The following is a 19,504-nucleotide window of genomic DNA, read 5'->3' as shown; positions in this document are numbered from 1 at the left end:
TGAACCTGGCCTCTTGCCAGCCTCAGCATGATGGGAAATACCATTGTCCTTGGAAACTACTGCGGGGTCCCGGTAGCCTGGACATACCCAACCCTGTCTTTATCATTACCCCTTCCAGAAGAGAGTCCTCAGGAAAGAATGAGGCCTGGCCCCAAGCGTTTACCATCTCTGTTTCCCCCATCCTATTATTCCTCATACGTCCAAGCAGCTGTTACGCAGACTTGACCAACCAAGGTGCTTGCTTTCTCAGTCTCAGGACTCCAGCACAAGAGGGGAGCCACAACCTTTCTAATACTCTGAAAGTTCATTCTAGAAATACTAATAACAATATTGTTCACATTACCTTGGAAATGAACTGGTCACTTACTATGTCGTAGTTACCCAACTGCATGTTAGGGATGGATGAGTGGATGAGTGAGCCCAGGTTGTGCTTTGAGAAGCACATGGACAAGACGACTGTGCGGCACAGTAAGTGCCGTTACAGATAGCAGCGCAGGCGGCTGCGAAAGGGCTGTCAGGAGCGCCGAGTCCTGACCTGAGCAGCGTGTTTTCTTAGCTTGCAAGTTTATTTCAGGTATAGGGAACAAAGAAGGAGACAGCACAGAATATTTAAGAAATTGGGCATAGTTTGTTGTCGCTGGCAGTTGGAAGGGTGGTAATATCTGAGAGTAGAGTCATAGGAATCACATGTCGGTATGATCATATAGCAACAACACGTGCTTGGGTCTTATCTTGAGAACAGGCCATTTCACTGGAATTAGAGAAGTCACTCTGGAAAATGATCTGGAGAGATGTGAAGTCTAGAAGCAATGAGGCAAGCATTGCTGTGGTGGTGTGCGTGAGAGGTAACACAGCCCCACCTTACGCTGGGCCACCCTGTGGAAGGAACAGACTCAAGGAACTTTTAAGGAATTAAGAAGTAACAGATTTGGCAACAACTTCAGTTGCAGAAAGACAATAGGCTAGAATATTCTAGTTTTAGATCACAAAGTGGGGTAAGCAGTGATGCTATTCATCAAAGTTGAAAATGCATTGAGTCTATTTTCAAGCACAGTGAGTGCAACATTTATGAGAGCTATCTGCTGGGTGATGTGATCCTTCATTATCAAGCATCAGAGAGCTCTAAACTAAAGATAGGAAGATGCCAGCCAGCCACCTGTTAAGTGATCATTTGGGAAGCGTATGATAACCAAAAGAATAGAAGAGTCAGGAGCAAAACCTTCCAGAATACCAATATTTAAAGGTTGACTGGGATTGAGAAGAGGATTTTAAAAGAAAGTAGAGAGGAAACCAAGAGAGAAGACTCTCACGGAGTCCAGGGAGTATAGACCTGAAGAAGGCAAATAATGTTTAATGTAGTAGAAAAAAGTGGAGTGGTAAGAGTCCAAGAAATAGTTTTTTTGACATTCAGAAAACCATTGATAATCTTGGAGAGAGCAGTTTCAATAGAATAGTAACATCAGTGACAAAATGGTGCTTTACAGACGCTTGGTTGGTGAACATCATGGTAAACCCTGGCTCACTGTTAACAAGAAGTAAGTTCTGGCAATGCAAAGGAACTTTGATTCCTGCGTATATAACCTAAGGAAGTCATTTGCATCAGCTGCCTCAGGACATGACAGTGTGGCTTTCGTGTTAGAATGCTCCCCACTGTCTGCTTGGATTAATTGGTTATGCTCTTTCCTACAGTATGGACGGATTTCGGCTGGTCAAATTAAATGAGGTCATCAGACAAGTGGACATTGTTATTACCTGCACAGGTGAGATGTGACATTTTAAGTCACATGGCATTTAGGAACATTTACTTAGAGCTAGTGACAGATGTTTGGGAACTGAAGAGATGGTCCATCTGTAAAGCAGTTGGGTTGCGCTGCCACTTGCACCCTGTGTCTTAGAGTCCTGACTGTTACACTTTTAATCTAGTTCCCTGTTGTTATAACTGGGAGAGCAGTAGAGACAGCCTGTGCGCTTGGGCTCCTGCCACTCGTGGAAAACCCAGGTGGAATTCCTGCTCCTGGTTTTGTTCTGAATCACCCCAGGTTTGCAGCCATTTAGGGGTGAACTAGCAGATGGAATACCTCTCTTTTTGTCACACCCTCTCTCTTTGTTACCATGCCTGTAAAACAAACAAATCCCTGGTTTGGTGTTCTGGTAGAGTGAGTTAATCCGTCACCTACAACACCAGATCCCATATGTGTAAAAGTTCAAGCTCCAGCTGCTCCACTTCTGATCCAGCTGCTGGCTGATATGCCTGAGAAATCAGCGAAACTCAACCCAAGTCTCCCCTCTGGGTGGCAAGGACTGCACTTCTTGAGCCTGCTGTTTCCCAGGATGCCGTAAACAGGAAGCTGGGCTTGGGAGTGGAACCTAGCCACTCTGACGTGGGCTGTGGACTTCCTAACCAGCAGCTCAACTACTAGGCCAAAAGCCCACCTGTGACATCCTGTTTTAGAGAGGCAAGATAAAAAAGATGAAAATAATTAAGAATGAGGATAATTTTTAGCTTCTCCTCAGAAAATTCTAAAGGGCCGGAAAGAGGGACTCCATAAGAAACTGTTCTTTCTTTACATCAGTTCCCTGAATCCTTTTTATTATTTTAAATAGCCTTTTAAGATATAATTCATGGGGCTGGCAGTGTGGCCTAGAACGCTTAGCTACCACCTGTGATGCCAGCATCCCACGTGGGTGCCACATTGAATCCTGACTGCTCCACTTCTGATCCAGCTTCCTGCTAATGTGCCTGGGAAAGGAGCAGAAGCCCAAGTGTTTAGGCCCTGCAACCATGTGAGAAACATGGAAGAAGCTCCTGGCTCTGGTCCCTGACCTGGCCCAGCACTGGCTGTTGCAGCCTTTTGCAGGATTGAGCCAGCAAATGAAAGACCTCTCTCTAACTCTGCCTTGCAAATAAATAAATAAATCTTTAAAAAGGAAAGATATAATTCACATAGCTCATATTTCACCCATTTAAAGTGTTTATAATCCAGTGGTTTTTTTCTAGTAAATTGTCATGTTCTAATTTTTTAGTGAGATATGATTTGCATTCTTAAAATTTGCCCTTTTAAAGTATATAATCCAGTAGCTTTTAGTAAAGTTGTGTAACTTCCATTATCCAATTACTTAATATTTGCATCATTCCCCCAAAAGAAACAAACAAAACAAAAACAAAAAAACAAAACTCTCCTGTACCGTTAGCAGCCATTCCTGGTTCCATCCTCCATCCTTCCGCATCCACAGGCAACCACAAGTCTTTCCCTGTTCTGGGCATTTCACATAAGTGAAATCATACAAATGTGGTCTCTTAAAACTTCTTTAGTTATTTAAAAATTAGACATACAGGTTCTCTCTCTTTTTTTTTTTTTTTTTGTAAGATTTACTTTATTTTTATTGGAAAGGCAGATTTATAAAGACAAGGAAAGAGAAAGATCTTTTGTCTGTCTGCTGGTTCACTCCCCAAATGGCCACAGTGGCCATTGCTGAACCAATCAAAGCCTGGAGCTTCTTCCAGGTCTCCCATGTGGGTATAGGTTCCCAAGGTTTTGGGCCCGTCCTTTACTGCTTTCCCAAGCTACAAGCAGAGAGCTGGAAAGGAAGTGGAGCAGCCAGGACACAAACCAGCACTCAGGAGGGATCCCGGTGCATGCAAGGTAAGGATTTAGCCCTAATCCATCATGTTGGACCCAGGAATTTAGATAGAGGTTCCATCCATTTTTTCACTCCTAAAGTGTCTGCAACAGCTCCAGAATGGGAGCCAATGCCTAGAACTCAATCCACATCTCCCATGTGAGTGATAAGAATTTAGCCACTGGAGCCGTTACCACTGCTTCTCAAGGTCTGCATTGGCAAAAAGCTGGAGCCAGGAGTGGAGCCGGTGGTGAGCCCAGGCATTTTCAATGTGGGATGCATGCATCTTAATTGCAAACTGTATTCCCATGCACCAAATATGGCCTTTTGTTACTGACTTCTTTTATTTAGTATATTTCCAAGGTCCACCCATGTGGTAACATGTACCAATGCTTCATTGCTTTGTATTGCTAAATCATAGTACATTGATAGTCCATATTTTATTGATCCATTCATCACTTGATGGACGTTTGTTGCTGCACTTTTGAGCTTTTATGGTAGTGCTACGATGAACATTGCATGCAAGTGTTTGTATGACGTATAAACTGAACACACATAGATGAGAACAGAATGATTGACTCGAATGGCAGCTCTCCTTTGAGCATTCTGGGAACTGCCCAACTGTTTTCCAAAGTTATAGCACCATTTTACAAGTGTAGGTTCTAATGTCTCCTTATTCTCACCAACAGTTGTTATCTGCCTTTTTATTACTGAGTGTAAAATAGTATTTCATTGGGGGTTTTAATTTCCATTTCCCTAGTAACTATTTATGTTAAGCATTTTTCCTTTTTCCTTCCTTTTTTTTTTTTTTTTTTTTTTTTAATTTGTACAAGGGGAAAGACAAAGTTCTCCCTTTGGCTAATTCACTCCCCAAATTCACTCCCTGGCCAGTACAGAGCCCTGGCTGAAACTAGGAGCAGAGAAGTCAATGTAGGTCTCCCATGTGAATAGCAGGGACCTTGGGTCATCACCTGTTACCTCGAAGAGTATGCATTAGCAGGAAGCTGGAATAAAGGACAGAGTGGGAGCCCAGCATGATGGCTCAGTGGCTAAATCCTTACTTTGCCATCACCAGGATCCCATATGGGCACCATTTCTAATCCCAGCAGCCCCACTTCCCATCCAGCTCCCTGCTTGTGGCCTGGGAAAGCAGTCGAGGATGGCCCAAAGCCTTGGGACCCTGCACCCATGTGGGAGACCTGGAGGAAGTTCCTGGCTCCTGGCTCTGGAATAGCTCACGTCTAGCTATTGTGGCCACGTGGAGAGTGAACCAGGGCCAGAAGATCTTTTTGTCCCTCCTCTCTGTAGGTCTGCTTTTCAAATAAAAATAGAGAAATCTTTAAAAAGAAAAGAAAGGAAAAGAACAGAGTGGGAACTGAAACCAAAGCACTTCAAGTGAGATGTTCTAACCATAGCAAACATCTGTCCTTCTTTTATTAAGGTAACAAGAATGTGGTAACCAGAGAACATTTGGACCGCATGCAGAACAGCTGCATTGTTTGCAACATGGGACATTCCAACACAGAGATCGATGTGGTAAGAATGATTAACACTGTTCAGAGTTTTCTTTTCTCTCCCTCCCAAAAAAGGGGCAAGCAGGGTTGCTAGCCATCCTAAATGCTGCTGTCCTGGCAGAGTTGTACCCCTGTTCACCTACTAGCCCTAGGGCCTGTCCTTGGTGATACACTGAAGCATCTTCACTTCAACTTAACCTGTTCAAATAACTGTGTTCCTCTCCTCAGGCTTCATATCTACTTCTAATGGAAGCCATTTTATCTTTGTGTTTAGTGTTGAGAGCTGGATAAACTCAAAACTACAAACAGATACAACAGTTGTAAATCAGAATAGTCAGTGCTGGGGGCATGTTGATTTTTACCATAAAGATAAATTGCTCCAAGGAAACAAGTCCCAGGAGAAAAATATCTTGGCTAGCAAGAAACCTTGATTAAGACTGACCATGTCTGTCAAATACTGTTTCTTATTTTCTCTCCCTCATTCGTCGGGCTGGGACTCCCCTTAACTTATAAACTATAGGAATTTGGTCTGCATCGTCACCCTCAATCCAGTACCATTGTGCAGGAGCACGTAGTCTCCAAACCTGGAAAATCTCACTTTGCTTCTCTCATTGGATTATATTCATTCCAAAATTTTCCTGTCCAAACTTACATACTTGATCCTAATAAGTTGCCCCAACTAATAGTTGCTAGAAGTATTATTTATTTCTTTTCAAACTTTACCAAAGGCCATCTTGATGGGATTCTGGTTTTAGTTATTTCTTTTCCGTGGCATTTTTATGTCACAACTATATTTCTCTCAGGGTTGTTGACTCAAGCAGAGAATGCTCGCTGAGCTGCAGAGCTGCCGCGCTGCCGCGCAAGGCTTAGTGGACGTGCTGAGAGCCGGCGCCGTCACACCCATCTTCTCTGCTTTCTGTCTTTAATGTTGTGCTCTCTTCTTCAATATTAAAATAACTCGTTTAAAAAAAAAAAATCCCAGAACCTATGTCTGCCTTGGAGTATCTGAGTGTCACGGCTCCGTTGGTCTCTTTCCAAGGCAGTTTTGCTTACAGTGAGTAATTGAACTGGTAGTTGATTTTTGTATGTGCATTTAAGTTTCATTTATATGCTGTGCTGCTCCAGAACTAAATAATGAAAGATTAATATTCTTAAGCTGCCTAGCACATGACTGTCCTTTGTAGGATTAATCTGTTTATAAGAGCAGAAGCCTAAAGAGAAATATTCTTGCAATGCTTGGATCCTAATGAGAACTCTTCAAAACAGAGCAAGAGGGAAGGAATTTTCTCCCCTAGCCCTCAAGAAACTACGAAAAACAAAGGACTTCCAGGTACAATAAAGTACCTTTTGTGTTTTTGCTTCATCCCATTTCATCCTCTTGACCACTTCAAAAGACACTTTTTATCCTTAATTTTTGAATATTTTTTAAGTTATTTGAAAGACACAGAGATGAACAGATTTAAAGATGTCTTTAATGTTCCATCTGCTCATTCACTCCTCCAAATGCCCACAGCAGCCAGTCTGCCCACAGACTGGTCCAGGCAGGAAGCAGGACCTGGAAATGCAAGCCTAGCCTGCCACACAGGAGGCAGGGACCTGACTATGGGGGCCGTCACCTGCTACATCCCAGGGTGCACATCACCAGGAAGCAGAATCAGGAGGGAAGCAGAGGCGTCTCCAGGCACTCAGATACAGCGTAGGGGCCTGCTAGGCAGTGTCTTCACATCACCAGGAAGCAGAATCGGGAGGGAAGCCAAGGCGTCTCCAGACACTGAAGTTTCAACTGGGAAATGAAGAAATGTAGTGCATTGCCAGCCACATCATTGATTCAGACAGAATGCAGACTTTCTGACTCCTGGTCTAGTTCTATTTTGTTTCCCGTGTGTTGTATTAGTATCACCTCCTGACTTGTAGACTAGCTTTATTTCAAATTGTGACAGTCACCTGTCTTTAAAGGTATCCCAAACAGAAGGATTCTCTCGAGACACAGACCAGAAGACGTTTTATCTTCAATCACAAATGTGTTATTTGTGTATTGTTTTTGACTGTGAATGCTGTATGCCAGAGGCTCTTTCGGACACTTGGAGTCAGTCAACAACATGGGCAAAGGATTCCTGACTCATGTAGTTTATATTTTAGTAAGAAGCAAGACAGCAAACCTATTAAATAAGTACAAATTGGTAGTATGTTGGAAGATGAAAATACCATATGAAAAAGAAAAAATAGAGCAAGCTAAGGAGACGTGAAGTGGAAGGGTGATTCTAAGCGAAGGCCAGAGGCTGTCAGCCTTGTTCGGGTGAAAGCTGCTGAGACCTGAAGGGATCTTCCGCGTGGATTTTAGGTAGAGACCCTGGCACGCAGCGAGGGCGGCCTACACGCACGTCTGTGGCAGGCAGGCAGTCTGAGGAACGTGTGATCTATGTGTTTGAGGAGAGTGAAGATGGGGCAGGAAGAGTGGAAGGGGCCACAGTGGGCAGGGGCTGCCTCTTACAGGACCTGGTCGCTTTGTTGGAAAGAAAGAGTTGCAGGGAGGGGGTAAGGGAAGCACAGAGAATCTTGTGTCCACTGGTTCACTTCCCGGGGCTGGCACAATGGCTGGGAGCCAGGGTACTCATCCAGGTCCCATGTAGGAGGCAGGGGCCCAAGCACGTGAGCCACCCTGCACTGCTTTACCCAGGCCACTAGTAGGGACTGGATCAGTGGGGGAGCAGCTGAGAGCTGAACTGGCTCCCATATGAGGGCACTGCAGGCACTGGCTTTTTGAGCTATGCCACAATGCCGGTTCCAAGGGCTTTTTAAGTGTAAATACTGGGGCCCGGCGGCATGGCCTAGCGGCTAAAGTCCTCGCCTTGAAAGCCCCGGGATCCCATATGGGCGTGGGTTCTAATCCCAGCAGCTCCACTTCCCATCCAGCTCCCTGCTTGTGGCCTGGGAAAGCAGTTGAGGACGGCCCAAAGCCTTGGGACCCTGCACCCGCGTGGGAGACCCGGAAGAGGTTCCAGGTTCCCGGCTTCAGATCGGCGCAGCACTGGCCGTTGCGCTCACTTGGGGAGTGAATCATCGGACGGAAGATCTTCCTGTCTGTCTCTCCTCCTCTCTGTATATCTGACTTTGTAATAAGATAAATAAATCTTTTTAAAAAAATGTAAATACTGGAATTTATCGTTTCACTTAACCTTGAGCAATTACATGCTGCATGTTTCATGAAAAATTGGTCCTTTTGAATGCTACTTTTTTTTTTTTCCTGAAAAATGTGAAGGCTGAGCGTGTTCAGGGAACCCGTGACAGGAACAGTGCTGCTAGCTGCTTCTTGGCCAAGTCCTTTGACATGTTTCTGTTCTCTGAGTGCATACGTGCGTCTCACAGAAGGCCTGTACGATTGTAAGCTTCACAATTCAGGTGATCAGCCCTTATGAACTTTGGTAGTTCTGGAGGTTTTTGTTTGTTTTTTATTTTGGGTTTTTTTTAATATTCAGCCAAAGAATGGCTTTGCTGAAACATGCTGTTGACAGGATGCTTTACAGCATCAGGAGTCACAGCTGTTCTGAGAAAACAAGCATGTGTGTTTCAAAGTCATCCCAAGCTGATGGCGTGTGCAAGTACTGGCTGCTTTACGCCAGCAAGCACACCTGGCTGGGACGGCGCTCTGCGCAGGGGTCCGTTGTCCTAGCAGACTGCTTGGTGAGTGGAAATCCATCATGAGCAGCTGGGTATCTTCGAGAGAGAGTCCTGCAAAGCTGTGCCGGCAGCAGGCTGGGGACCCTCCGCTGGAGGAGTGTGACTGCTCTGGGAGCCTGAACCGCCAGGTCACTGGAGCTCACCAGACAGGACGAGAGAGAAGTTCCTCTGAAAACCACCTTTCCAGCTGGCCCACAGGTGTTGGCCGGCACTGGAGCCATTCTAGTGTTCTAGAAGACTGGCTCTACCAAGCACTGGCTCTTAAGCTGACATTTCATCCACCATATCTTTTTTTTTTTTCCTAATGAATATTTCCCCAAGACTGGATACTCTTCTTACCATGGTCTTAGCAGTTTGCTCCCAATTACAAAGATAGCATGTCCCCTGGAAGATGAACAGTCTCAACCACTTACAAACCCGAAATACTTTTTACATTTTTTTTTAAGATTTATTTATTGTATTGGAAAGGCATATATACAGAGAGGAGGAGAGACAGAGAGGAAGATCTTCCGTCCAATGGTTCACTCCCCAAGTAGCCGCAATGGCTAGAGCTGTGCCGATCCGAAGCCGGGAGCCAGGAGCTCTTCTGGGTCTCTCACATGGGTGCAGGGTCCCAAGGCTTTGGGCCGTCCTCCACTGCTTTCCCAGGCCACAAGCAGGGAGCTGGATGGGAAGCAGGACCGCCAGGATTAGAACCAGCGCCCATATGGGATCCCCGCACGTGAAAGGCGAGAACTTTAACCACTATGCTATCATGCTGGGCCCCGAAATACTTTTTAAAAGTTCCATCCTCTCAGCAAGAAAAATGTCAGCAGTATCAAGGAATCTGATTTGGATCCGTGGGCCATAACCCTCTATGATGATATTTCCAAAAGCAAAGTCGTCTTTTTTTTTTTTAAGGTTTATTTATTTATTTGAAAGGCAGAGTTAGAGAGGAGAGATGGAGACAGAAATTTTCTGTCTGCTGGTTTGTTCCAGAGAGCTAGAAAAGCTGGGGCTGGGAGGACCAACGCCTGAACTCTGTTCAAGTCTCGCACGTGGGTGGCAGAGGCCCAGCACTCAGGCCGTCTTCCTACACGCATTAACAGGGAACTGGATCGCAAGTGGAACAGCTGGGACTTGTGTCAGTGTCCATATGGGATGCTGGTGTTGCGGGTGGCAGCTTAACCGGCTATGCCATAATGCCAGCCCCAGGATTCATCCGGTATGCCCTTAACTTCCTAAAGTAATGTTTGCTTAAATTATTTCTAACTTCATTAATAAAGTTTACTTGCTTAGTAAAAAATTCAAATCATGTAAATAGGGCTAAAGTAAGAAGTAAAAATAGGTATAAAATTGAGGTTATACTGTGTTTTACAACTTGACTTTTATCATTTAGCGGTAAGGAACAGTTCACATGTTAACACATAGAAGTCTGCTTTGGTTTTGGAGAGTTACATGACAGTCCAGAGTACAGAATCCCTGTAATGACTTACATATTTTGCTGTTGCAGAGAACACTTGATAGACATTGCTGAACAATTGTATTTGTGAATTGAGCAAATATTTCTGTAGGCTAGAGCCCTAAGTGTGAAATCAATTCTTCAGAGTTTAGGTATGGGTGAAATTGTGCAAACTACTGCCAAGTGGCCGTTTGCAAAAATATTAAATCAGTGTATGAAACCTATGTCTCTAGAACTTTTATATGTTACCCATGGAACTAATAATAAAATGATCCAGACGGTAAATGTAGTTCTAAATAAACTGCACCTTAATGATCTGTGTGTCATTTCTGCTAGATGGGTATGTCCTTGGAGATGGATACCATGAATATCTAACTCTTAATTGAATACATATCCCCACTTCTTAAAGGTTTATTTTATTTTTTTTATTGGAAAGACTGACAAAGATCTTCCATCCACTGGTTCACTCCCCATGTGGCCACAAACAGCTGGAGCTGAGCCAATCCAAAACTAAGAGCCAAGATTTTCTGGGTCTCCCACGTGGGTGCAGGGACCCAACACTTTGGGCCGTTGTCTGCTGCTTCCCCAGGCTACAAGCAGGGAGCTGGATGGGAAGTGGAGCAGCCAAGACATGAACAGGTGCCCATATGGGATCCCAGCATATACAAGGCAAGGATTTAGCTACTAGGCTATCACGCTGGACCCTACACCCCTTCCCCATTTTTACAGTTAGACTTTGGAGATACAAAAATGAAGATACTTCTACTATTCACTGTCCATAAATAGCTCACAGTCTGGTAAATGCATCCACGGTCTAATGTAGCTTCACATCTTTTACTACAACGTCTCAAAATGTGCTTTGTAATCAGTGTGTGATCATCATCATAATTTATATTGTTTTTTGTTACTTGTTTGAAACCTGTTTGGCAAAACTTCTCACTTTGATCAGCTGAGCCAATGAGTAGTATCAAGCATTACCTGTTGGTGGAAGGGATAAGTGTGTTAAGGGGCTGTAAGTTGGACTGCAGCTGTTTTCTCTTGTTCTCTGAATGTACAATATACAGAAGTGGAAGGAGGGTGAGCCATCGGGAGCGTCACCATTGAGCAACCTCTTGAGAGGCTGTCGCACTTTGGCATTTAGGTCACAATGCTCTGTTAACGCTAGGGTGACCCACCGCTGTCGAAAAGGTGGAATGTGGAAGCTTGGGCTGTGAGGACAGAACCCCGGGCCCAGCATGCTGGGTGAAGGACCTTCAGCCTACGTCACTCATCCCACTTAGCTCCGAAACTCCTTCTCTCCGTTGCTCTTCAGCACTTAACGGAATCAGTTTGCACTGTTTCAGTTGCACTTGGCTGCATGTTGCTTTGTGTCTTCCTCTCACATATGTGTTGTGTCGTGTCTCCCCAACTGAAGTGCAAGCTTTGGGAAGGCAGAAGCCCTGCTTCTGGTTCCTTTTACGTTTCCCACAGCACTGTGTGCAGAAGTGTGGGTCTACAGTACGGATTGTGGAATGTCATCCGAGGGCTCCCCCACCCCTCCCTGGCTGCAGATCAAACTCCCTGAACTGGAACAGCCCTAGCAAAGCCAGACCAGGTGTGCTCCATCTGGCATGTTGGTCACCCCCTTTCAGCTTGCTAGTTGACATGGCTGCCTTTGGTGTCTTTCTGGACCTGCACCAGGACCTCCCACACTGACGGGGTGCTTGCTGTATGTGTTCCAGGCGAGTCTGCGGACCCCAGAGCTAACCTGGGAGCGGGTGAGATCCCAAGTTGACCACGTGATATGGCCTGACGGCAAGAGGATAGTACTGCTGGCAGAGGTGAGACGGCCTGGCTGCCAGGTGTGGTCCGGGGTGCCCTCCTCCTCGCGTTCCCTCATCCTTTCGTCTCTCCCCGAAGCAGAAGTTCAACTGCTTTGCCAGTGGATGTTACTTCTAAATGTGGATGATCTTTTCATTCAGCAATTAAGCAACTATTTTGGTTCCCCGCTTTTCCCCAATTATCTTGTCTTTCCATGTCATGCTACAGGTGAGTCAGATAATGACTATCACTGTAGAAGGAATTAACAGAACCACTGCCGCTTGAGTGATGCTTAGGAAGAGATTGTGTCACTCGTGGGATGGTTTAATCAGTAACCACTAAGTAGGTCTTCCTGACTGGAACCCAGATGAGGCAGGCGCTGAGAGTCCTGTCCTTAGCAACAAACTTGTTCTTTTTGAGTGTCCTTTCCCCTAAACTGAGCCGCACACACAGGAACACCCAGCTGTGCACTGCTGGCTTGGTTCTGGTGTCCTGTGTTGGCTTGCTTTGGCTCACATGAATTCCTGACTTTGGTCCTAACTTGACCTTCCGCTGTTGTGCCTGACCCTTTTCCTCCCCTGAAAGCTCCTCCTTAGGGCCAGCACTTTGGCTTAAGTAGCTAATCCTCCACCTCCAAGCCCTGGCAACCCATGTGGGCACCAGTCCATGTCTGGCTGCTGCACTTCCATCCAGCTCCCTGCTTGTGGCCTGGGAAAGCAGTCGAGGACGGCCCAAAGCTTTGGGACCCTGCACCCATGTGGGAGACCTGGAAGAGGTGTCTGGCTCCTGGCTTCGGATTGGCTCACTTCTAGCCATTTTGGCCATCTAGGGACTGAACCAGAAGATGGAAAATCTTTCTGTCTCTCCTTTTTTCTGTGGTTCTCCCTATCCAGTGAAAATAAATAAATTTTTAAAAGAAAAACTCCTCCTTTCTAGTCCTGGAACTCCTGACAGGTGTGATTGTGCCACTCTTCCCTAAGAAAGACAGCAAAGTCACAAGGAAAACACATTTCCTGTTCTTCTGAATCAATCTTTTTATATTAAAGTTATAGGTAATAAAATGTAACAGACACACTGTGGGTCTGGAGTTGTGGTACAGTGGGTTGAGCTACTGTGCCTGACGCCAACATTTCCTATGAGCGCTGGTTCAAGTCCCAGCTGTTCCACCTCTGATCCAACTTCCTACTAATGGGCCTGGGAAGGCAGCAGCAGATGGCCCCAAGTCCTCTGTCCCCAACACCGTGTGGAAGATCCAGATGGAGTTCCAGGGGCCTGGCATTGGCCTCCACTCTGTGGCCATCAGAGGAGCGAACATAGAAAATCAATCTCTCTCTCTCTCTCTCTCTGCCTCTTCTCCCTCTCTTACTCTGCCCCACTGTTTCTACAAGTCCATGAAGTTAGGTCTGAGTATCCTCTTCATCCCTTCTTGACATCACACCTTTTCACATACCTTAGGGCATCTGTGAAGAGCTGGAGTTGCTTTTTCACAAGAAAGAAAATGGGCCATTTGCTAAATGCGTGGATCAGTCTACTGCCTGATGACTTTATTTCTTGTTGCCCTGTGAACTCCCACCTCGTAGTAATGGTGAAGAAGCAAGCAGCACAGGTGTTTTCTGTTATATATTTAATCAGAGAGGTTGGTTAGGCTTCCCAGGAAAGGACTGTGGCTGATGTCAGCTGACCACCTTTGCTCTTGTTTTATGAAATCCCAGAAATCTTTTGACTACTGCTGTCGTCACGTTTTCCAGACTTCTCAGGGTTTCACTCACGTGTCAATTAGTGATTTCCTATTCATCAAGCACCTACTCTTTGCCCCTCATGGCTAGCTAGGAGAGAGTTGGAAATGTGTTCGTGACTGTACCTGACCCAAGGCCAGTGTCTCTCCTAACCCCTTGTGTCTTCGCCCTTGACCGCCAGGGTCGTCTGCTGAACCTCAGCTGCTCCACAGTGCCTACCTTTGTGCTCTCGATCAGCGCGACCACCCAGGTGAGGCCCGCGGCTCCTCGGCTGAGCCGGGCAGCGTGCGTCGGGGCGTGCTATGACGGGCACGTCAGCTTTCCCTCTCTGCCTTCTAGGCTCTCGCCTTGATAGAGCTTTACAATGCCCCCGAGGGCCGCTACAAACAGGACGTCTACCTTTTGCCCAAGAAAATGGGTAAGCATGTGCTCTTCCACCCTGATTCTTGCCAAAATAGTCTGAATTCAGAGGCTAAAGGAAGTTTGGGGGCATTAATTTTCTTGTGGATAGGAAGAAAAAGATATCTTTCTCTTTAAGAAAAAAAAAAGTCATTTGAAAGGCAGAGTGACAACCGTTCCTCGTTCCTGCCTTCAGTTCAACTCAGTTCCAACCATTGCAGCCATTTGGGGAGTGAACCAGCAGGCGGAAGATCTTTCTCTCTGTCTCTCCTTCTCTCTGTGAATCTGTCCTTCCAATAAAAACCAGCTCTTAAAAAAAAAAGAAAAAAAGGATTGAAGGTCAGTGAACAAATGTTAAGCATCTTCTGTTCATCTCCAGGAATGAAAAAGTATACACCGGCTTTTTAAAGGCCTAGTGAGGACAGCCAGAAAGCAGGCATGAATGCTTACGCCAGGGCTTCTGTGATCTGTTCCAGATGAGTATGTGGCAAGCCTGCACCTGCCAACCTTTGATGCCCACCTGACAGAGCTGACAGATGAACAGGCCAAGTATCTGGGACTCAACAAGAATGGGCCCTTCAAGCCTAATTACTACAGGTGCCTGGGGTTCCCCAGAAATCAGGGAAGCCTTGACAGTGAAAAACCTGCCACCCACGGGTTAAATTTTTTTATCCCCCACCACTTACAGTTACATGAACTCAGAAAAATAAAACCAGTCCTTTTCATGGTTCCCCTCAAAGGACTCTTTAGCGTTCTTCCTGAAGCGATACTGGCGCTTTACACTGATGGGAAGGAGGCATGATTATGTCCCCTCGCCAAACACTTGAGAAAGTCCGAGCTCCCCATTACACTTGTCAGCAGGCCTCGCATGGCCCAGCAGCTCCACCAGCTGATAGGATCACAGTCTCATCTTTCTTTTTCCTTCCAGGTATTAAGTTCCTGTAACTCAAGCCAGAAGAAGTTTTAAGGAATAGAATTCCAAGCCTTTTCTCCACTACTATACAAGAAAGAATCCAGCAAGCTGCTTCTCCAGTCAGAGCTTCCTGCCGTGCTCACCCTCTGTGTTAGGTTATTTATTTATTAAAAGCTAGAATCCTGTGCCTGTAGCCTTGGGCCCAGAGTGTGGTTACTGCCCCAAGGGCCGTGAAAGCTGCAGAAGACAGGCTGAGGAAGGAAGATGGGGACAGCGTCCCCTGCGCATCACTGACGTCACCCGCCAGCGGCTCGGAATCCTCAGCGGTGGCCGTTCTCCCTCTTGTCCAGGTTTAGGAGGCAATCCAGGGATTCCAGACACCTGATCCCTGGGGTTTTCTGAGCAGCTGCCTTTTTCAGCTTTGCCCCTTGCCCAGATGAGACCTTTGGGAAGCCGCTACATTAACATGGCCTGGGTTCGCAAGTGCAACCATCTCTACCACTCACTGCCTTTACAGAGAGGCTGCTGAGGAAGGAGGGTGCAGCTCTGGCAAACCGTGCCAAGCACTCAGCTCTGCCTGTGCCTCCTTGTCTGCTTCCTTGCTGTGCAGCCCTTTTCCTCTCCTGGAATATCATTTGAACACTTTCTTATCCCAAGAGGGATGTGCCTCCCATGCTTCTTCAGCAGCTCTGTTGGCTGTCAGCTGTTTCCGACCCCACCAACCTTTGCTCAGGAAGTGGGGCCAGCTCCGCTGACAGCTGTAGTTTCTTCCCTTATCACTGACCTGCAGTTTCTCAGGCAGGCCCTTTGTGATGGACAGTATCTCAGAAAAGAAGAGCTTGGAGACACTGCTTCCTGAAACTCTGTATTACTGCCTAAAACCACTTCTGAAACTAAGTAGGGAAAGGCTTTGGGGACTGCAACAGGTCTTCCAGGCCCACAGCTTGACACCCTGAGGAAGCAGAGTGACATAGGAAAGACTTTTTTTCCTTTGTTCCAGCGTGACTGGCTGAGAGACACAGGGATGACACCAAACTGTATCCAGATGATCAGAGCTGGTTAGAACCTCATCAGACATCCGTCTCTTTGATCATTGCCCTTGATAAAGCAGAGAGCTGGAGTTAGAGCTGCATCTGCAGCTTGTCTTCTCTGCTGCTGTTATCTTTGATAAGCTGATCTATTTCCATATAAAGATTGGGAATTTCAGAGATAGTTAGGTGAGCTGCAGAAAATGTTACATGTTCAACCCCAAGAGTTGGATACCTTTGGAGGAAGGGATTCCTCAAGCCTGCTAGTCCACAGAGGTTCCACTGGGCCCACCTTGGTCCCAAGAGTTAACATCTGGAGTGGCCCTAGGAAAGTCCCTCTCCCCCCTCCAGCCTTGTTTAACACTCCTCCTGTTGCTTGTTTCCCTCCTGCCGCCCCCATGCTGGTCTGCCGCAGTGTCTCAAGACCAGGGTGACCCAAGGAAACCCTAACCACCCAAGATCACGACCACCTTCCCGTCTGACTCTCCCCATACTTCCACTCTCTCTGCTTCCCCTGGTCTTCGCATAGACCCTCAGAGCTAGTCTGGACGTGACCTTACTTTGCAGGTAGGAGATGCAGTAAATGGTTATTTGCCTCAGCGAACATTTTCTAGGCTTAGCACGTAAAGTAGGGCATTTCAGAGGCCACGTGTGTCAGCAAGGATGGAAAAATGCTACACATGGCTGCATCTTCTTTCTATTCTTTTTTTCTTTTTTCTTCTTCTTCTTCTTCTTCTTTTTTTTTTTTAATGAGAAAGATCAGAAATCTTGGAAAATTCTGCCAGGCCACTGCACCAGTTCTTCCTTTTGCCTTCCCAGTTTGGATGTTTGTATGAATTGGATCTCTTTCACAGAAGGCACAGATCTTCATACCTCATCTTAGATCCAGAACAGATTCCATTAGGCAGGTCTCTGGACCCCACCTAGCCTATTGTGTTCTTAGACCAAAAACCACAGCCTGCTGTTTCTCAGCAAAGCCTTGCTCTCTCGGGAGCTTCCTGTGTGCTGGTACCTAGAGTACATTCTTGCCTTGCTGTAGGAGAAGAGAATCATTCCAAGAAAACAGAAAGGGAGCCACCCGGCTCCTCAGTTGGGCTGCCAGAGTTGCTACTCACGAGGAGGTATTTGCCTCTGATCTTCAGGGGACCTCTGCTCCCTTCTCTGGGGGGGACCCACTCCATCAGCCATTAATCTAGAGGCCCAGCTCTCCAAGGTCCTTGGGTTCTACCTTAGAATTGGAATCAGGTCATTCCTCCCTCGACCCTTGGAATCAGAGCAAATGTCATCCACGCTCTCATCTTAGATGCTTCTTGGCCATCTGTAGGCATGGGGGGAGGGGTGCAGGATCTCTGTGTGTGGCCCTGGTCTGTGGGGATACATACCATTTTTTCTACCATGAAGTTGTGCTACTTTTCAAGGTCCTTTTTTTTTTTTTAACCTTCATAATGGAAATATTCTGTTTTCTTTTTCTCATAAAAAATATATATACCTAGATCTTCTGTCTGTAGTCTCCGTCCCCTCGGCCCTCTTGCCTCCCTCCCTTCCCTCCCCGAGCACGGCCCCCCACGGCCCCCCACGGCCACAAACTCCTGCAAAAGCTTTTTCTGCTGCTTGACTTTTCTCTGAACAGATCAGAAATCGCTGCTCCTGTGGTTTTCTCAAAATTAACTTTGTCATGGTTAAAAAAAAATCAAGATGCATTCTTGCATTAAGCTTTTTGAATAAAGGAAAATTACAGCGGGAAAATAGGCAACACCAGCAAATTATATGTGAACAAGTTCTAAACCATATATATATATTCATAAATATATTAACTAATCATCTAGTTCTTGATGTCATCTTACTGAAAGGAATCAAAGCTGTGAGGATCAGCGTTTTTGAGAAGCTCTTGGAAATCTTTGAGTGATTGTATTAGATCAGCAATAACGACTATGTAATCTTAAAAGACCAATAAAATATTCTTCAAGTGGATTCTTGTCCTGAGAGGATTGCTTGCTTCTGCAAACTGGGAGCCCAGAAGGGAGAGTGGTCTCTGGGCAGCCAGTGAGCCTGCCCTAGAGCGGACGGAAGAAACGGGCGGGTGCCGGTAGCGCTGCTTAAATGACCTTAACCTTGAGAACCTAGTTCCATGGTGTGTGACTCCACTCATCACTCATCAGCCTCTCCCTGCCCCACCACACTCACACTCACTCACACTCACTCTCTGGCTGTGTGTAAGATCGGCCTCTTTCAGCGCAGGTTCAGCCACTGCTTGGGATACCTGCATCCCATGTGGGAATCTGAGTCCTGACCCTTCCTCCAGGACCTCCTCGCTAATACTCCTGGGAAACAGCTGATGACAGAAGTGCTTGGGGCCTGCCACCCACATAGGAGACCCAGGTGAAATTCCTGGCTCCTGGCTTCAGCCTGCCCTGGCCCAAGCCATTAGGACCCTTTGGGAAGCGAATCAGCTCCCCACTCCCCCAGTCACTCTGCCTTTCCAATGATTAATAACAAAACAATGAGCGCCACCACCCTGGGGAGGTCAGGTTTGTAGGCCTGAGGTAGGTTCCCCTAAGGCCTCTATTTAGATCTCTCAGCTTCCCTTAGCTAGAGCGAGGCCAGGAAATCGGCCTCTCCCCAGTGTGACTCAGGGGCCCAGACACCCGGGACTGCATCCAGCCGAAGAGAAGGGTTGTCTCCAAATCAGGTTACTTGCCTACACTAGTAACCAGAGACATGAACCAAGCTGCCTGTTCTCGACTACCATAGAATAGCCATTTTTCTTTAGTTGGCAACCTAAACTAGTCCTGCATCCTATCTGTAAGAAGTTCCTTCCATATCGGAGTCTTCTGCCATACGTCCACCTACTAAGGAGCATGGGGCTGTAATAGTCTAGGCTGTTGTTAACACTTCAAAGCTGGTGCTGCTTGGTTAGGGCAACGCAGCCGCTTACCATGAAGCTTGTGAGTCAGCTGACGGAATCGCTCCCCTACAGCAGGGTGTAAGTCCTCTTGTCAAGAATGCAATCTTCCAGGCCCGGCGCCATTGCGTAGTGGTTAAAGTCCTCACCTTGCACGTCCGGATCCATTAGGGGCACTGGTTCCTAATCCCAGCAGCCCTGCTTCCCATCTAGCTCCCTGCCTGTGGCCTGTGAAAGCAGTTGAGGATGGCCCAAAGCCTTGGGACCCTGCACCCACGTGGGAGACCTGGAAGAGCTCCTGGTTCCTGGCTTCGGATTGGCTCAGTTCCAGCTGTTGCGCTCACCTGGGGAGTGAACCATCGGACAGAAGATCTTCCTCTCTGTTTTTCCTCCTCTGTATATCCGCCTTTCCAATAAAAATAAATAAATCTTAAAAAATAAAATAAAATAATAAAAAGAATGCAATCTTCCT

General features: G+C 46.5%; 1 protein-coding gene across 4 annotated transcripts in view; it reads left to right on the top strand.

Annotated features, from left to right (window-relative positions):
• The window catches only part of AHCYL2 (adenosylhomocysteinase like 2), a 151,853-nt gene extending 136,558 nt beyond the window's left edge, over positions 1 to 15,295 (top strand). For all 4 annotated transcript variants that reach the window (XM_058655059.1, XM_058655058.1, XM_058655061.1 and 1 more), the window contains exons 11-17: positions 1,690 to 1,760; positions 5,063 to 5,157; positions 11,976 to 12,074; positions 13,972 to 14,040; positions 14,130 to 14,208; positions 14,666 to 14,786; positions 15,118 to 15,295. In XM_058655059.1, coding sequence (XP_058511042.1) covers positions 1,690 to 1,760; positions 5,063 to 5,157; positions 11,976 to 12,074; positions 13,972 to 14,040; positions 14,130 to 14,208; positions 14,666 to 14,786; positions 15,118 to 15,124 — 541 coding nt within the window. In that variant the 3' untranslated portion in view covers positions 15,125 to 15,295. The remainder of the gene's footprint in view (positions 1 to 1,689; positions 1,761 to 5,062; positions 5,158 to 11,975; positions 12,075 to 13,971; positions 14,041 to 14,129; positions 14,209 to 14,665; positions 14,787 to 15,117) is intronic.
• Positions 15,296 to 19,504: the final 4,209 nt, after the last annotated feature.

Source organism: Ochotona princeps, chromosome 25 (assembly GCF_030435755.1).
Source record: "Ochotona princeps isolate mOchPri1 chromosome 25, mOchPri1.hap1, whole genome shotgun sequence".
Lineage (NCBI taxonomy): Eukaryota > Metazoa > Chordata > Mammalia > Lagomorpha > Ochotonidae > Ochotona > Ochotona princeps.
This window is presented reverse-complemented; position numbering and strand designations above follow the sequence as displayed.